Genomic DNA, 14,890 nt, shown 5'->3' on the forward strand with positions numbered 1-14,890 from the left:
TCCAACCAATTGTTTCGTGCTGCAGTCTCAAGGATACGAATTGCATTGATGATTGCCAACCTTCGCAGCGGAGATGGCACGTGAAGAAGAAGAAACAAGAGAGTTGATCACCGATGATTTTTGGGCCGCATGGTGACGTGACAATGCATATCGATTTGTGTGCCTAGATTTTCTGTAAACACCCAATGTAAAATTTTCTATAGTGGACGTATCTCTGGAACTGTTGCAGCATTACTTACTCTAATAAGTTGTTATACTCTGTCTGTGTCGCTACCTTCTTTGTCTTCTCCTAATATTCGTCTTTTTCGCTCACAATTGCTCGGTCATTGACAACTCTCCAGTTGTATTCACTTGGCCAACATTTTTGTCAAGATATTCTCTGGTGTGATTCGGTCAAAATATTCTTCTGCCATTCTCTCTTTTTCCCATCTTAGACACTCAAAATACTAGTGGTAGGCAGTGTCTATGCAGCGGCAATATAGACATTCCTCACTTTGTGTCACGTGAAACCTATCCCGGTTTTCGTGAAAACACCCATGCCCTGATATAAGTTGAGTGAGGTAGTATGTAGTTTCTATATCTGTTATAAATCTTTTCGTCCACTCACCTCTGCGTTCATCCAATTTTGCTGTCGTTTGTAAGGTCAGTTTACATGCTGCTTTTCTCTCCATTCCTTCATACATTGAGTACCTTCCTCGGGTGGAGTCTTTGCGATAACTACTAGAGCCTACTAGAGCAAGTACAGAGTAGAATGCGAACTAGTTTCAGTCAAGCTCTGAAGAAGCCAACGGGATGATTTTTCGAAACATCAGCAAAATTAAGTTATTACGCAGGAGGAATCCAGAAGATTTGTAAATAGTAAGACCTAGTTGGTTGGGTACTATTAACGAAATGTCTACAGCGCATGTGGGCAACCCGCGGCCCGTTGTATGAAATGAATTTGGACAAATTAGTTTGTCAAGAACTGTTGTAGCATAAAAAAGACGGCTAACGTAAAAGTCTAATCAAGTTGATTTGATGATCCTTGTATTATTCACCAACAGAACATATTTTCTAAGACCTTTCGACTCCAGAATGTTATGAATATGATAATGAGCGCTTCAATGCGTTTTTGGAGGGATTATCAGCCGAATATGACGATATATTACTGTGAAGACAGATGGCTAAGCAAAGAGAAAATGCTGAAATGGTTTTAGGGGGGGACAGTTAATAACAAATTTGTATAGTCACTTCAAGAACAAAATCCACTTGTGGGAGGCACAGATGCTGTCTGGTAATAGTTACTACCACACTCTATGCATATGAAAATCTTGCTTATGCTCGATATGCTGAAGAACTCAATCAATGGAAGATTGTTTCAATTTATTTGACACTAAAACAAAAAGTAATGTACAAAATACTCAACTACGCTTGCAAATGAAGTTGATCGAAATCATTCTGCTGAGAGACAAAATATTAGGGCAGCCCTAAGGCGAGTGAAAAAGTTATGCGACCTAATAGTGACCGGTTCATTGAAAACCAACAAATGAATCGATGGAAGCCCCCTAGGGCTCGAGCAGGTGTTGGGAAACTGGAAGCCAAGATCAGAGGGAGAGCAACAAATGCTATCTGTCTAGAGCTATGAAAACGGACAGGATTGATGCTATCTTAGGCTTTCATATGCTATAAAGGACAACTAGTCTAGTACAGGGACGGATCCAAATCAGACACTGGGACTGGAGCTGATCTATATGGCAGCTCTCCCACGACACATATCTGTGCCTCTGAGTGTATTCCAAGCGGAAATTTATGCAATACTGTTGTGTGCTCATAAGAACCTCAATATAGGGTTGAAGGTGGAAATCTGAAAATGGGCTCTTAATTTGAAACGCTGGAGGAATAATAACAGGACAGTCCCATCTAAAAAGTTACTTTTATAATATGGGGATGGAAGACGAGAGCATATCCAGGCTGTGTTTAGAAGAGGAGGAAACTCCAATTCATCTGCTAACCAGCTATGCATCACTAGCGAACAGCCGATTAATAGTTCCAGTAGCTCAGCTCATTCAATTAAATCTATTAATTTATTTTAACGAATTATTAATACAACCAAGAAACCTGTGAGTTTCTATTGAGAGATCACGTCTCGACGAGTTGTCAAAAAACAAAAGCGAATGTATGCAGCGTGCCTATCGACTCCCGGTGTTGAGAGACCAACCACGTTCGATTCACAGATTCTGTTGATCAAAAATGGTAGTTACCGCTGCTCAAAATTCAAAATCGATTTGAGACGTGAGATACTGCAACGCTATATTTGCAACGTTAGATGATCCTTATAGAGGATAATACTGTCAAGCCCCCAGACATTTCTAGAAACGTGATGTCCCATTTTTTTGACCTACTATACCTGCTCGGTTATTCAAACCTGTGCCGTTAAAATTACCCCTTAAACGATCTAATACATTATTGACCGGTCTGAAATACAGCACAAATATCGATTCCCTAGCATTCGGACGTGTGATTGGGTATACCTCCGTTTCGAATGCGAACGATATAATATCCACATCTAAATATAATACGACCGCCACCCTCCGACAGGCAATAACAATTATATTACCTTTTACGGTATTTTTTTGCTTAATAAATTGCCCGGCATGCGGGAGCACGCGAGGCGATGGGCACGACAAACGCCGAACAATTTGTTTAAAGCGTTCTACAAACACGACGCGGCTCATAAAAAGAGGGTCGTTAAGAAAATGGGATGATTAAATTTCCCTAGCAAACACTTTGCCCCTATAGGTATAGTTCGCTCGGAATCGTATACGACAATCTACATAATGAAATTGTACTGGCTGAGTAACGACAAAAGTTATGAGAAAGTATAAAGGGTGACTCAAAAAAGCGTGACGAATAAAAATATATTTATTTACGTACATAAAACGTACATCTTTCTAATATTGTAATTATTACCTAAAATAATACTAGTTTACACACCTGCAAAAAAAATACGACAGCGCCATATTTGATATGAGCGATATTCGAATCATTACCCACAGAAATGGATCGGTAAAGGTGGATTCATTGGATGGCTCCATCGATCATGTGACAACACCACCAGATTACTTTTTGTAGGAATATGTTAAAGATCGTGTTTATGTGAATGCAACGCAAGAAGATATGGAAAATATAATTCGAGACGAGTACAGGAGAATAACATCGTTTATGCTAAAAAGTCCAAAAAAATACATCAAAAAGGCGTATCCAAATAGAAGGAAATATTTTTGAACATTTGTTGCGCCATAATAATAATTAAAAATAAGATAAGCTCATTTGTAATAATTTGTATTTAAAATTATTTACTTTTTCTGTGGATTTAAAATTTGGAAGTTATTTTGTTTAGTTTGTTGAAGCCGCTTTATCTGCGGCTTCAACAAACTTATTTCTCCTGTTCGATTTATTATTTTTTATTTACTTTTTCTGTGATTTATTTTATTTTCACATTGCTCTTTCTCTGTTCATTGTTTAATCTTAATAGAGCTCTGTTCGCTAATAGTTGTGTCATGGCCAACTGATATTGACAAAAATATTGAAAAAGTTAAAATAAATCGCCAACTATTGAAAATATGACATACCTAATGAAAGTTGTATATTTTTTTAAATATTTTTCAGCTTAAAATAATCCAAATATATTTCTTTGTTTTGAACAATCTGTAGCATCTAATTCAAATTCCGTCGCATATATCTTTTACGTCATTTTCTAGTAACGCTAATATCAAATATTAAAAATAATAATAATTAGAATACTGGAAGAACTGTTAGCTTTAGGTATGTATTATTATTAATAAAAAAGTTGAAGAATTTTATGAGGAATTGAAAACACCATTTAAAAGTAGAGTGTCCCATTTAAATAAACATATTTTTTATTCGTTACGATTTTTTGAGCCAATCAAATAATTTTAAATTGTGCATCCTAACAATTTTTGTAGTTACACATTTACACATCATTTAGTTTGTCAGCATACCAGCCGTTTACAAAAGTATTATTCACAAGTGCTAGACAAAAAGAATTTCCTCCCAATTAAGAAACCGATAACGTTTCTCCCTTCAAGGGAGAAAATGCGAACAAACCCTGAAAAATGCGTCTTCTATTGATAGTAACAAAATAGCAAAGAATATTTGCTGTACGCTGTAGAGGAAATGCTCTTGTCATATACGTCTTTAAAATAACAATTTAACCTCGTTAAAAAGGTACCTGGCTTGTCACAATTTGTTTGTAAAATTGTACGTATGATAATTACGTCGATTAATCATATTTAAAATTATCTGATTATTAAAATGTGGAGTAATGTGGATTCGAAATGGTATTTTACAGTGTATCCCACTTTAGAACTGTACACCCTTGTAAAATCTTTGTTTATGTGTTATGATTTTGATATTTTCTTTTTGTTGGATAGGTCTCTAAAAAATTCAATAAAACCTTGTTTTGCTTATTTGCTTAAAACGAGACTATTTCTGAAAAGAGAGAGATGAGAGAAGTACTATTAGGGATTTTTTAAAGATAAATTGCCAACGAATTCATATTCAGGAGTACTTAGAACCCAACTATGCCAATTTTTATAATATTTCAAGAAAGGGTGTTTGAAATATCCGCGCTTAAGGCTGTACATCATTGTAAAATCTTTGATTACGGTTTGATTTTGATGTTTTTTTTTTTGGATAGATCTCTCAAAAACACAGAAAAACCTCATTATTAGGGATTTCTTTAAAAATAAAGTATCAACGAATGAAGTGCGAATACAAGCATTACTCCGTTAGAATGTTTGTTTATAGTACAATTTTGCAATAGCTCTTTTTTGCTGGATACATCTTACTAAACAGAAATAAAACGCGTTTTTCATATAGCATGGACTGAGACGCAGTTTTTTGAAAATGGGAAGTAGTTTTAGAGATTTTTTCAAATTGAAAATGACAACAAATTCATGTTCAGGACTACCTAAAAGTAATTAAACCAATGGCCAAAGTTTTTAATGTTTTAAAAAAATAAATATTGTAAACCTTGTAAATAACGATTATTTTGTATGTGATTTTAGTTATACAAATTTCAAAAATAAGGATAAAAAAGACTTTTTAAGGGACATTTATTTTTTAGTATCATCTTAAAACAACAAAATTAATTAAACTTAGTATTCGAAAGATGTAAACAAAATTAGAATATAATTTAGCGAGTGAATTTGACTGTCGAATATTCGTTTCCCCATGGCAAACTTGGTTTTACAAAGGAAACAGTATGATGACGTCAATTAATTTTGATATTTCTGTTATTTTCATTATTAGATGAGAATTAAAAATCCTTTTCAATTAAAAAAAAATACTGCTATATAAGGACTGTTTAGTTCATATCTAATCCTCAATTATCATATTTAATTTTAAGAAAATCGTTAGTATCTTTTAGTGAAATCTATCCAACAAAAAAACATTATCAAACTTGAGTCATAAACAAACATTCTACAGGAGTAATGCTTAAGCGATGCACCTGCGATATTTCGAACTCATGGAAATTAGTACAGTTGGGTTTTATGTAGTCCTAAATAAGAATCAATAACAGCCCTTTTCGATATCTGATTTTACAACGATGTACAACCTTAGGCGAGGCGCATTTCAAACATAAAAATTGATATAATTGGGTTCTAAATCCTCCTGAATAAGGATTGGTGGATTTTTTTTTAATATTCCTAATAGTTCTTCTGTCTTCTCTCTCTCTTTTATTAAATAGTCTCAGTTGGCCATGACTTTAAGTTGAAGCAATAAACAAAACAAGATTGCTCTTGAAAAATCGTCGCTGGGCGGGGCAAGTTCGTCGCGAGTAGCGCGAATCAGCTTTTTATTTAAAAAAAAAGGCACTTCGCGGTTTCTTGTCCTAGAGGGACGCATTGTTTTTCTATCGTGTTCCTACGTACCACCCTGGAACTTTCGCAAAATCGATGTAATCTTATTGTGAATACACCCTATATAAAGTGTCCTTTACATCTCGTTCAACTTCAAAGTTACGGCAAACTTCGGTAAATATTAATATTTGTACTGTAGACGAAACCTTAAAGTCTCCCTCGACACAGCTTACGATACTGCTCCTATCAAATTATCACATTACCACAAACGACGTACCCTGCATATAATTCCAACAATGTTCAAAATAGAGGTTGTAGCCCTGGATCTCCTTAGTTTTCTGGTATACGAATTTTTCCAATGGAGTAAATAGTTTTCAAGAAACTCTTTGTTTTCTGAAACTATGCAGTACGTGGTGATAGTAAATGACGACATCGCGTCTAGATTGAGGATGAGGGTGATTTTCATTTGGATTTTTTCAAATATCTCGAACAGCGTATGTGAAAGACGAAAACCGCAAATACAAAAATTCTAGCTCTTGATGCGGCCTTTTTAAACCAATTACCCATATTTTTTACGATTTTTGATTTGCGGCTAATAATTTACTCTGTAAAAGAACAATTTTCAGGATCTTTTAAATTTCTGTCCATAACTAAAACACCTTGTATATAATCGAAAAAATGCGTGAAACAAAAGTTACAGCGCCGGGTCTCCCACGTGTTGCGGTTGTAAAATTTTTCCGATGGCGTGAATGGTTATGGAGAAAAACTTGTTTTTCCGGATGCCAAAATAAAGAAAAAAAAATCAAAAGTAAAAAAAAATACTTCGCGTTATTTTATTGCTCCCAATTTAAAGAGTCTAAATGCGGGTCCAGACTTCTAATTCTCTCCCATGTCTGAAGTCGGTAGCTGCAAACTTGGGGCACTAATGATGTTTTTTAATATTGCACGGAATATCGCGAACACCCTGTACAATACTTAAAAACCTTAAATGCAAAAGTTTTAGCTGTTTATATGAGCTATATCGTCATGTAAAAGAAACTGACATCTAAAACACGACTTTTAAATTATTGCCCATCTTCAATAATAGGGGGACCTATTTTTCATTTTTTTTTTTAATTTGCGGCGCACCCTGTATATTTTTGAAAAATTGTCAAGAATAAAAATTTATATTCTCTGCGTCTTCTGGTTCAAGAATGTTTTCGGTCTTGCAAACGCGATTTTTATTTTTTTTTTTAATACTTCCCCCCCCCCCCATTTTCAATAGGATCTGTCAATATGTGCCAAATATGAAGTCGATTGCTTCAAATTTCGGACACTTATCGTGTTTCATAACAATGTTCAAAAGACAGTCGAAAATCGCGAAAAAAATATGGGAGGCAAATTTCAATTTTGTAGCTTTAACGATTCGAAAATTATTCAGGAAAAACCAAAAGACGAGAACGGAGAACGGACAGACAAAAAAAATTGTTTTTTCGACGCTGATCATTTATGTACCAATTTCGATCCCATGGGTCCTAGCGTTACCGAGAGTAGATACGTTCGAAAAATTCGATTTTTCGAAAGTAACAAGGTTTTAGTGTATTTTGCCATAACAGCGAGCGAGGGAGACTATATCACCATAATGAAATAGAGATAGAACGAAAGTCTCCCATAAAGCTAACCACAACTATAAAATATAATACCTAGATGTTTTGCTTGTTGGACGATTAGGATAGTTTTGTTATTTATTTGACCTTTTAGATTGAAGTCTATCTCTTAGTTTTGTATTTTCGTCTATTACTATTAATTGTGACTTGTGCAAATATATTTAGTTTTTGCAGATCGAAGTTTAGCTCCTCTAGTGTTGCTACAATGTTCTGTTGTTAATGGGCAAATGCTGTCGTCCGTATATTGTCTAAACTTTGAATTTTCACGCTATCTTTCGTATCGGCACGTACATTGAGCAAAAACAATGTGGAAGGAACCAAGCCCTGTGGCAAACCGTTTCTGATGATTTCAAAGTCAGTTTTTTTCTATCCTCGGGTTGTCAATATATATACATATGTATTTCATTGGCAATTTAATTAACTCAAAAACTAAATGCGGTTTTGGAATGAATTTAGACTCATCTGTTGCCCTTATGAATGTGACTTATGATCTTAATTAATTAATTAACCTAAACTAACCAAAACTATCCTTATTATATGAGATTATTCAAAGGCATTTGTTACAATAAATCATTAACTTCTTGTATCTAAATTAAAATATTATGGTTTTGATAATGCAGCTTCAATTCTTATATGATCCTATTTAGCCAATAGGTTTGTCTATACAGGGCAATAATAATTTATCTGATCAGGTACATATTACATGTGGATACTGTAAAGTACAGGCATTCGCTAAAGATACCCAAATTTATTTTTCTTTTTATACGGAAGATAGATTTCTTGGGAGCTCTTAGAATTATCAATACGGACTTACAAATATTAAGTGATCTTTCTAAAAAACACAACATGAAACTTAATCCTGAGAAAACTCATTTTATTATTTTTGGGTGAAAAAATAAGGTGGTTTTTCTTAAAAGCAATGTTAAAATCTCTATAGGCAATATTAAATTTGAGAGAGAGAGAGGGAGTTTCACAAAAAACACACTTTCATTATACCAGACTAATTAATCACATTATTAAATTAAAAAAATAACTAGAGATGAAATCTATGGTATAACAGATTTGAAGGACTATTTCAACTTTATTCAAATTAGTAATCTAATTTATTATTTATTTATTAGGGACAAAATCCATATTTAGTAATTTTTTTTTCTTTCCTTTTTAAAGTTTTTTTGTTCTAACAAAGTGGGATCTATTGGAGTAGTCTTATAAAATTGTATTTGTATTATAATTTACTTGTTCTTCTTTTATGACAATAAGTGCTATATAATAGTAATAATAGTAAACTTAAGTGTTGAAAATTTTAAATATTTAAAAAATATTTACTTAATATATAACAAACTAACATGTAATCAAAATTTTATGATTTTGCTTATGAGTGCAAGTTAGTGACTAACTAAAATTACAATTTAAAAGTATATGCATATTATTCTTTATTTAAAATTCAGTACCTAATCTACAATGTGCTTCCTGATTCGGTAGAGTAGTTATCATTAAAACATTAATAAATCAATATTAATAAACGACTGGTGTTTTGACATTTGCAAGAATTATGAAGGAATATTTGTCCTTCTGGAAACGCGTAAAAACACCACAACGCATCTCGAATAGTTAATATGACCTGTCCATTTGGCTGTTCCTCCAAATCATTTGTAGATTGTTATTTTTGGTGATCCAACAATCATTTCTTTAATATACTAAATAAATATAATAAAATGCATTATATGAATAAACTGAAAAATTCAAAACTAACTTTAGTATTGGTTGGGATGCGAAATTAATCTTTTCGTTCATTGGTTGTAAATAGAATAGGTTGTATTGATACAACGTGCGTGGTTTTGATACGATTTTTAATTGTCTTCCGGAATACTTGATAAAATAGTTAGTGTGAACATCTTAATTTTAAAAATTGACAATTGAATCGCGTAAGTATTTCGCCGTAACCCATTTCTTATTGCATTCGAGCAATTAGGTTTATTTCGAAGGAAAATCGGGTCCTATATTTCCCGTCGCGGCGATAATATGCCGCACATACATCGAACGGCACGGAAATCGATTCACTTATTATACGTTATTTCCATAAGTATCAAAGTGCGACGGGACAGCCGCGGAATGCACATTACACCGACGCGTACAAAAAAAAGTAATACGTAAATTTGTTGTGATCGCGCGGTAACCCGTAGAGACGACTCCATTTCCCCCCGTTTTATTCAAGTTCAGCGCCTACTTATTGCAACGGCGCCAATCAATGAGTTCCATGCCGCTTTTCGCCGGAATATGGGCAATACATAAACACCGTAACCTTGACACGAATAGTTAATATCCCACTTCTGAACTGTAACGGACCAGGCGCGGCGGGGTCAAGTGCTCTGATTGTATTGCGTTATTTTCGTGCGTGACGGGGTTTTATCGCGAAAATGGGGTGACGAGGTGTGTACCACTCCGACTCCTTCGTATAATGGCCGTTCTTTGAACCGCTATTGGTATATGCCCGTTTCTCCGAAATTTAACTCGCAACTACCTGTTGTCGAGAAACTGTCGAATCGTACTTTGTAATGTTTTAGAACCATAAATATAATTGTAATCAAAATACTATTTCGGTGAAATCATCATCAACTTTATTTTGTCATATGGTCCGTGAAAAAACTACACCATGTATTAAATAGCATTTTTTATTACGAATGCAACGACGCACGACACAATGTGATTTTATTAAATTTTCAATGTTTTGCTGTAGCAGATAACGTTGAGAAAATGTCAAAAGCACACCAAAACATTAAAAATTTATGTTTTTGTTATTTAAACAATGTCGTATAAAGTATTTTTAATAAAAAATGGTATTTAATACATGGTAAAGTTTTTCCCAGACAAAAACAGAAAAAATATATTCATTCATTCTATTCATTTTTTAAAAAGAAGTTAAATAAAAATAAACACAAAATTTTAAATTGCAACAATCCTTTAAGTATTAAAAAAATATATTTTGTGTTAAAAACTCTGCACAGTTTACTACCAACCAGGAAAAGTACTATATTGGAATTGAAATAATACATTGTCTTTTATTTTATTATTTTCTTTTTTTAAGGAACGTCAAATGACCAAAAGATTTGATGCCTCATGGCTCATGACTGAAAACCAAACAATCATAAATTTCGGCGTTTTTTCTAATTTTTGATATCAGATAAATGAAATCGCTGGGGCTCAAAACGGCAAAGAGACAATAAAAAAATATAGGCTAAAATAGTCACAGTTATTCAAAAGGACCCATTTCTCCAACAGTGAAAGATAGATTTACATCAGATTTACATCGTTTGGATTTATTTCAATGCAAATATGGCACTTTTTTGATCTGTGCGGTTAGTATATAACATATTTAGGCAATACATAAGTGCTAGTAGATTATTACTAAATAGCCTAGCCTACGGATCCTTTTATAAACCTTATCCTTGTTAAGAATATCATACGACCATGTTCAAATATAAATAAATAAATAAAAATAATATAAATAAATAAATAAAAACTAAAATTTGGGTAAATAAGTATTTCTTTGGATTGAATTCAAAAATCTCTTAATTTGCATTACAGGCGGCGCCAGGGAAATTATAAAGAAAAAAATACGAACTTAATAAAATTTTATCAGTACTGCCCTCAAATTTCACAAAAAAATCGAAAAAGTTTTCAAACTGTAAGAAAATACCGTCAACTTCCACTGACATTTAAAAACATACGCTTCCGCTACTACTTCACCTACGTTTTACCTAAATATGCAGTTTTTGTTGATTAACTTCTTTGAATATTGACGAAAAATGATATATCATAGGTGGTAACTATAATATAGCAATTCAGAAATGCATAAAACAGTTCATAGTAAACCCTTTTTCTGAGGGTATAAACACCGCTGTTCTTACCTATTCTAAAACATCCAATTAAATACGGATCAAGCGTGCGAGCCACTTGTTTATGATTTAAACTACTAAATAGAGAACAGATTGAACGCAACGTTTCTTGCGAAGCAATTTCCCATAACTATGAATACAACTCGTCTCCATTGGAAAATCAAAAACTGAGCGCGTTCAATTCAAATAATGGGTCACCGTATAAATATTGTAGAGTAAACAAGTCGAATTCTCCGTTTGTGTCTGTTCGATGCATTTTTATTATTCATTATATGTAGGTCGATCGTACATACGTTGTCGTACCAAGCGTATGCACCTTTGCGAAGAAATTCCATCAATGCGCAACGGTAGACGCAGCAGAACCGCAGATTGCGAATTTGTTTATTTTTGCAACAAAAAAAAAATGACGTAACGTCTAATTTGAAAACAGTTATTCGCATACCTTGAAATCACAGTTACCTATGTTGTCGTTGGAAAACTGTGCGTGGAAATTTCCGGATTTGTTTATTTTCGCAACAAAAGAAAACATGATATAACATCTAATTTGAAAACAGTTATTCGCATACCTTGAAATCGCAGTTACCTATGTTATCGTTGCAAAGCTGTGCGGAGAAATTTCCGGTTCCGATTTCTTTTCAAATTTCAAACACCCGCAATTTATTATACGAGATCGATTATTTCTGATGCGTTACCGAATCCGCTTTTATTCCTAATAGAACTGACCGGCTGACCCGCTAGCGAAGTTGATTTCCGACGATTAGAAAGCAGCTTTCCATGCGCCCCGTCACCCCATCAGGGCCGAATTGGCCCAATTAGCACGGGCACAGACCACTAAACAATGGCATTCTGTGGCGCCGGCTTTTGAAAAAGTTAAGTTTTATTTAACTGTCACACGTCAGTACATAAAGTCGATTCTAACCAAATTTATTAAACCCATATTGAGCAAAACCAGTAGATTTTTTTAAAATATTTTTTCGGACATACCCGAGCTATATGAAAATTGAATTCTTCTTCTTCCACAACAATCACTCGAACAACCGGTCTGACTGACAACGAAACAAAGTACCACGAATTTGGAAGGTTCTTTTTTTGTAAAAAGTGAAGGGGAACATATTGCACAATCTCTTTTTTCGTTAATAAATATGGGAGATACTCATTTAGACAATCCTCCTAAGTGCTACCAAAGTAGGAGAATAACCTTGTCGGCGTGTCATCGACTACATAGGTGAGAAGGCTGAATTTCTAAAGATTGTCTAAGATTCTGTTGTAGTCAATATTTAAGTGACGAAGAAAATGCGAAAATTTACGGAAAATGCAACCATGTGAACGGACACGGCCACAATTACGTTGGTAAGGACATTTTACCGCTTTTATTGGCATTATTACAAAATGTTCCAGTAAAAGTCACTCTCTATGGGGAGATTGACAAAAAAACGGGAATGCTGATGAATCTTACCGATTTAAAAAAATGCATGGAAGAAGCAATTATGGTGCCAATGGACCATAAGAATTTGGATAAAGATATTGATTTTTTCAAAATCTGCCCAAGCACAACAGAAAATGTTGCCATATTCATTTGGAAGCAAATGCAACAAATTATGGACCGACCCAAACTTCTTTACGAAGTCGAGATACACGAAACCGAGAATAACATCGTCAGATATAGAGGAGAGTGAATCTGCATTCAAGACATTCTATTTTTTTATTATATGTAATATATTAATCTCAAAATAGATCAATTTACATTCACTGGGTCGTCGCGTTTTTCCTCCAGGCCCATAAATGTTCAGCCCCACACTTAAACCAAATTACAAAGCTTGAGCATTTCAACTAGATAGTGACGGCGATAAATTTGTTCCTAAGACATTGGCTTTGTATTTTAACTTCTCTACATTCTCTGCTGACTGCAATTTTTCTTCACTTAACAATCTTTCCTTACGTTGCTCTTCAATGGACTCTTAAAGAGAGGAACTGTATAAATATATTATGCAATTTCTTGAGGACTTACTATGATAAGGCGTATAATTATCCGATAATATGTTTTCCAAATTATAACCTATAAATCCAACGACCGCCGCAAAAGGTAGGGTTACGTATGGGGCGTAGGCCCTTAAAAATCCATAAATTACCGGCAACATTGTGATTTATCTCAGTACCTGCATCAAATACTAACAAATGGTTTTATCCAAAACGTTCAAACTATCTTGCCAATTCAATTATGCGTTTCTGAGTATAAAGTATATAGGATCATTCGCCCATCTTCGACGGTCGAAGTTCGACCTCCATTGAAGATTTTTGATATAAGAAAAGATTGCAATCAAAAAACAGTGAGTGGATTTTGCAGGGAGCCGACAAAAAACGACCTGGAACGTCCAATGCCACCCCCAGAATCATCTCAAAATAACGTGCAATTTTATATCCGCCTGTTACTATCGGGCCAATTGTCCAATTTTGATATATTCATTAAGCGTGGACATCATATGACGGATTGAGGAAGATGAACTTGCACTTAACCCCGTTTTCGTTTAAAATTGTTTGTTAAATCTATATTTTGGGTTTCCTAGGACACCGTATAAAAATGCGACAATCGTTTGCTATCAACGAAGATGTAAGTGAGTCTCTTTTACAATGACCGACTGGTTTTCTCTAATCAAAAGGGCCAAAAAGTCGTGTATTGTGGATCATAATTTGAAAAAAATTCACTATGACTTCGGAGACAATAGAGAAATGGTAGAGGAGTATAATCTGACAACTAAACTGTTAAACCGAAGAGCGTGGCGCATGAAAAATGAGCTTAAGGGTGAACCGAAGTGGGAAGTGGAACTGGGAGATCCTGAACCAATATACAATTGTGTCGACAAGTGTATGATACGCGAAAATGCTGATCAGGTGTGCAAGTGTGTGCTGCCTTAGCTGGCAAAGATATTAATTCTTATTTTGCAGCCATTTATCTGTAAACGTAACACAAAATTGAATTTGGAGTGGAGGATACGTAATTTGCCATATCCCTTAGAAGTTTATTCAGTCACAGCGGATCAGGACTCCCAGCAGTTGATTGTAAGAACCACAAACAAGAAGTATTATAAGAGATTGGATGTTCCAGATCTTCAAAGATTAGGGATTGATTTAGTGCAGGCAAATGTTGCCTTTTCCCATAGATACAACACATTGATCATAACAGTAATATATTTGCCCCCATGATTTTCTTAATAACTATATCTTAAATTTTTAGTATAAGAAACCCAAGCAGCTGTTGGATTTTGAGAAAAACATGTTAGAAGTAATCAAAGGCATTGAACCTCAGAAATATGGAGAAGGGTTGAATGACTGTAAACCTAGTTAAATAAATTGATAATTGTATTAACATGTAAAATGTTTTATCTAATTACCTTTTACCAAATATATAGAATAAAATTTAGGGTTCTCTGTTACTTTAAACAATTTTCACAGTTAACAAATTAAGAAGTTTCGGCTGAGTCTACTA

At 34.1% G+C, this 14,890-nt stretch overlaps 4 protein-coding genes across 22 annotated transcripts in view; 2 read left to right on the forward strand and 2 right to left on the reverse strand.

The window, feature by feature from the left end:
• Positions 1–12,134, reverse strand: part of LOC132706607 (osmotic avoidance abnormal protein 3) — a 37,297-nt gene extending 25,163 nt beyond the window's left edge. For 12 of the 19 annotated variants that reach the window (XR_009619607.1, XR_009619606.1, XR_009619604.1 and 9 more), the window contains exon 1: positions 11,973–12,134. The gene's annotated coding sequence lies outside the window, so the exon portion shown is untranslated. Of the gene's footprint in view, positions 1–11,418; positions 11,444–11,972 lie in introns of those variants that run through there. The other 7 variants (XR_009619608.1, XM_060678039.1, XM_060678041.1 and 4 more) reach the window with 3 other exon arrangements.
• A 172-nt stretch (positions 12,135–12,306) lies between these two features.
• On the forward strand, positions 12,307–13,155 carry LOC132706612 (6-pyruvoyl tetrahydrobiopterin synthase). Its single transcript, XM_060678047.1, has 3 exons — positions 12,307–12,631; positions 12,677–12,756; positions 12,805–13,155. The coding sequence occupies exons 1-3, from the start codon at positions 12,549–12,551 to the stop codon at positions 13,080–13,082; spliced, it is 441 nt and encodes a 146-aa protein (XP_060534030.1). The 5' UTR covers positions 12,307–12,548; the 3' UTR covers positions 13,083–13,155.
• A 28-nt stretch (positions 13,156–13,183) lies between these two features.
• On the reverse strand, positions 13,184–13,707 carry LOC132706613 (small integral membrane protein 12-A). The gene is made up of 2 exons (XM_060678048.1): positions 13,415–13,707; positions 13,184–13,363 (listed from the first exon to the last, which is right to left on the reverse strand). Exons 1-2 carry the CDS (start codon positions 13,542–13,544, stop codon positions 13,233–13,235), a joined length of 261 nt encoding a protein of 86 aa, XP_060534031.1. The 5' UTR covers positions 13,545–13,707; the 3' UTR covers positions 13,184–13,232.
• Positions 13,708–13,884: 177 nt separating this feature from the next.
• On the forward strand, positions 13,885–14,786 carry LOC132706121 (protein DPCD). The gene is made up of 3 exons (XM_060677255.1): positions 13,885–14,295; positions 14,350–14,586; positions 14,639–14,786. Exons 1-3 carry the CDS (start codon positions 14,035–14,037, stop codon positions 14,747–14,749), a joined length of 609 nt encoding a protein of 202 aa, XP_060533238.1. The 5' UTR covers positions 13,885–14,034; the 3' UTR covers positions 14,750–14,786.
• Positions 14,787–14,890: the final 104 nt, after the last annotated feature.

This window comes from Cylas formicarius, unplaced genomic scaffold (genome assembly GCF_029955315.1).
Source record: "Cylas formicarius isolate icCylForm1 unplaced genomic scaffold, icCylForm1.1 PGA_scaffold_8__14_contigs__length_24414737, whole genome shotgun sequence".
Lineage (NCBI taxonomy): Eukaryota > Metazoa > Arthropoda > Insecta > Coleoptera > Brentidae > Cylas > Cylas formicarius.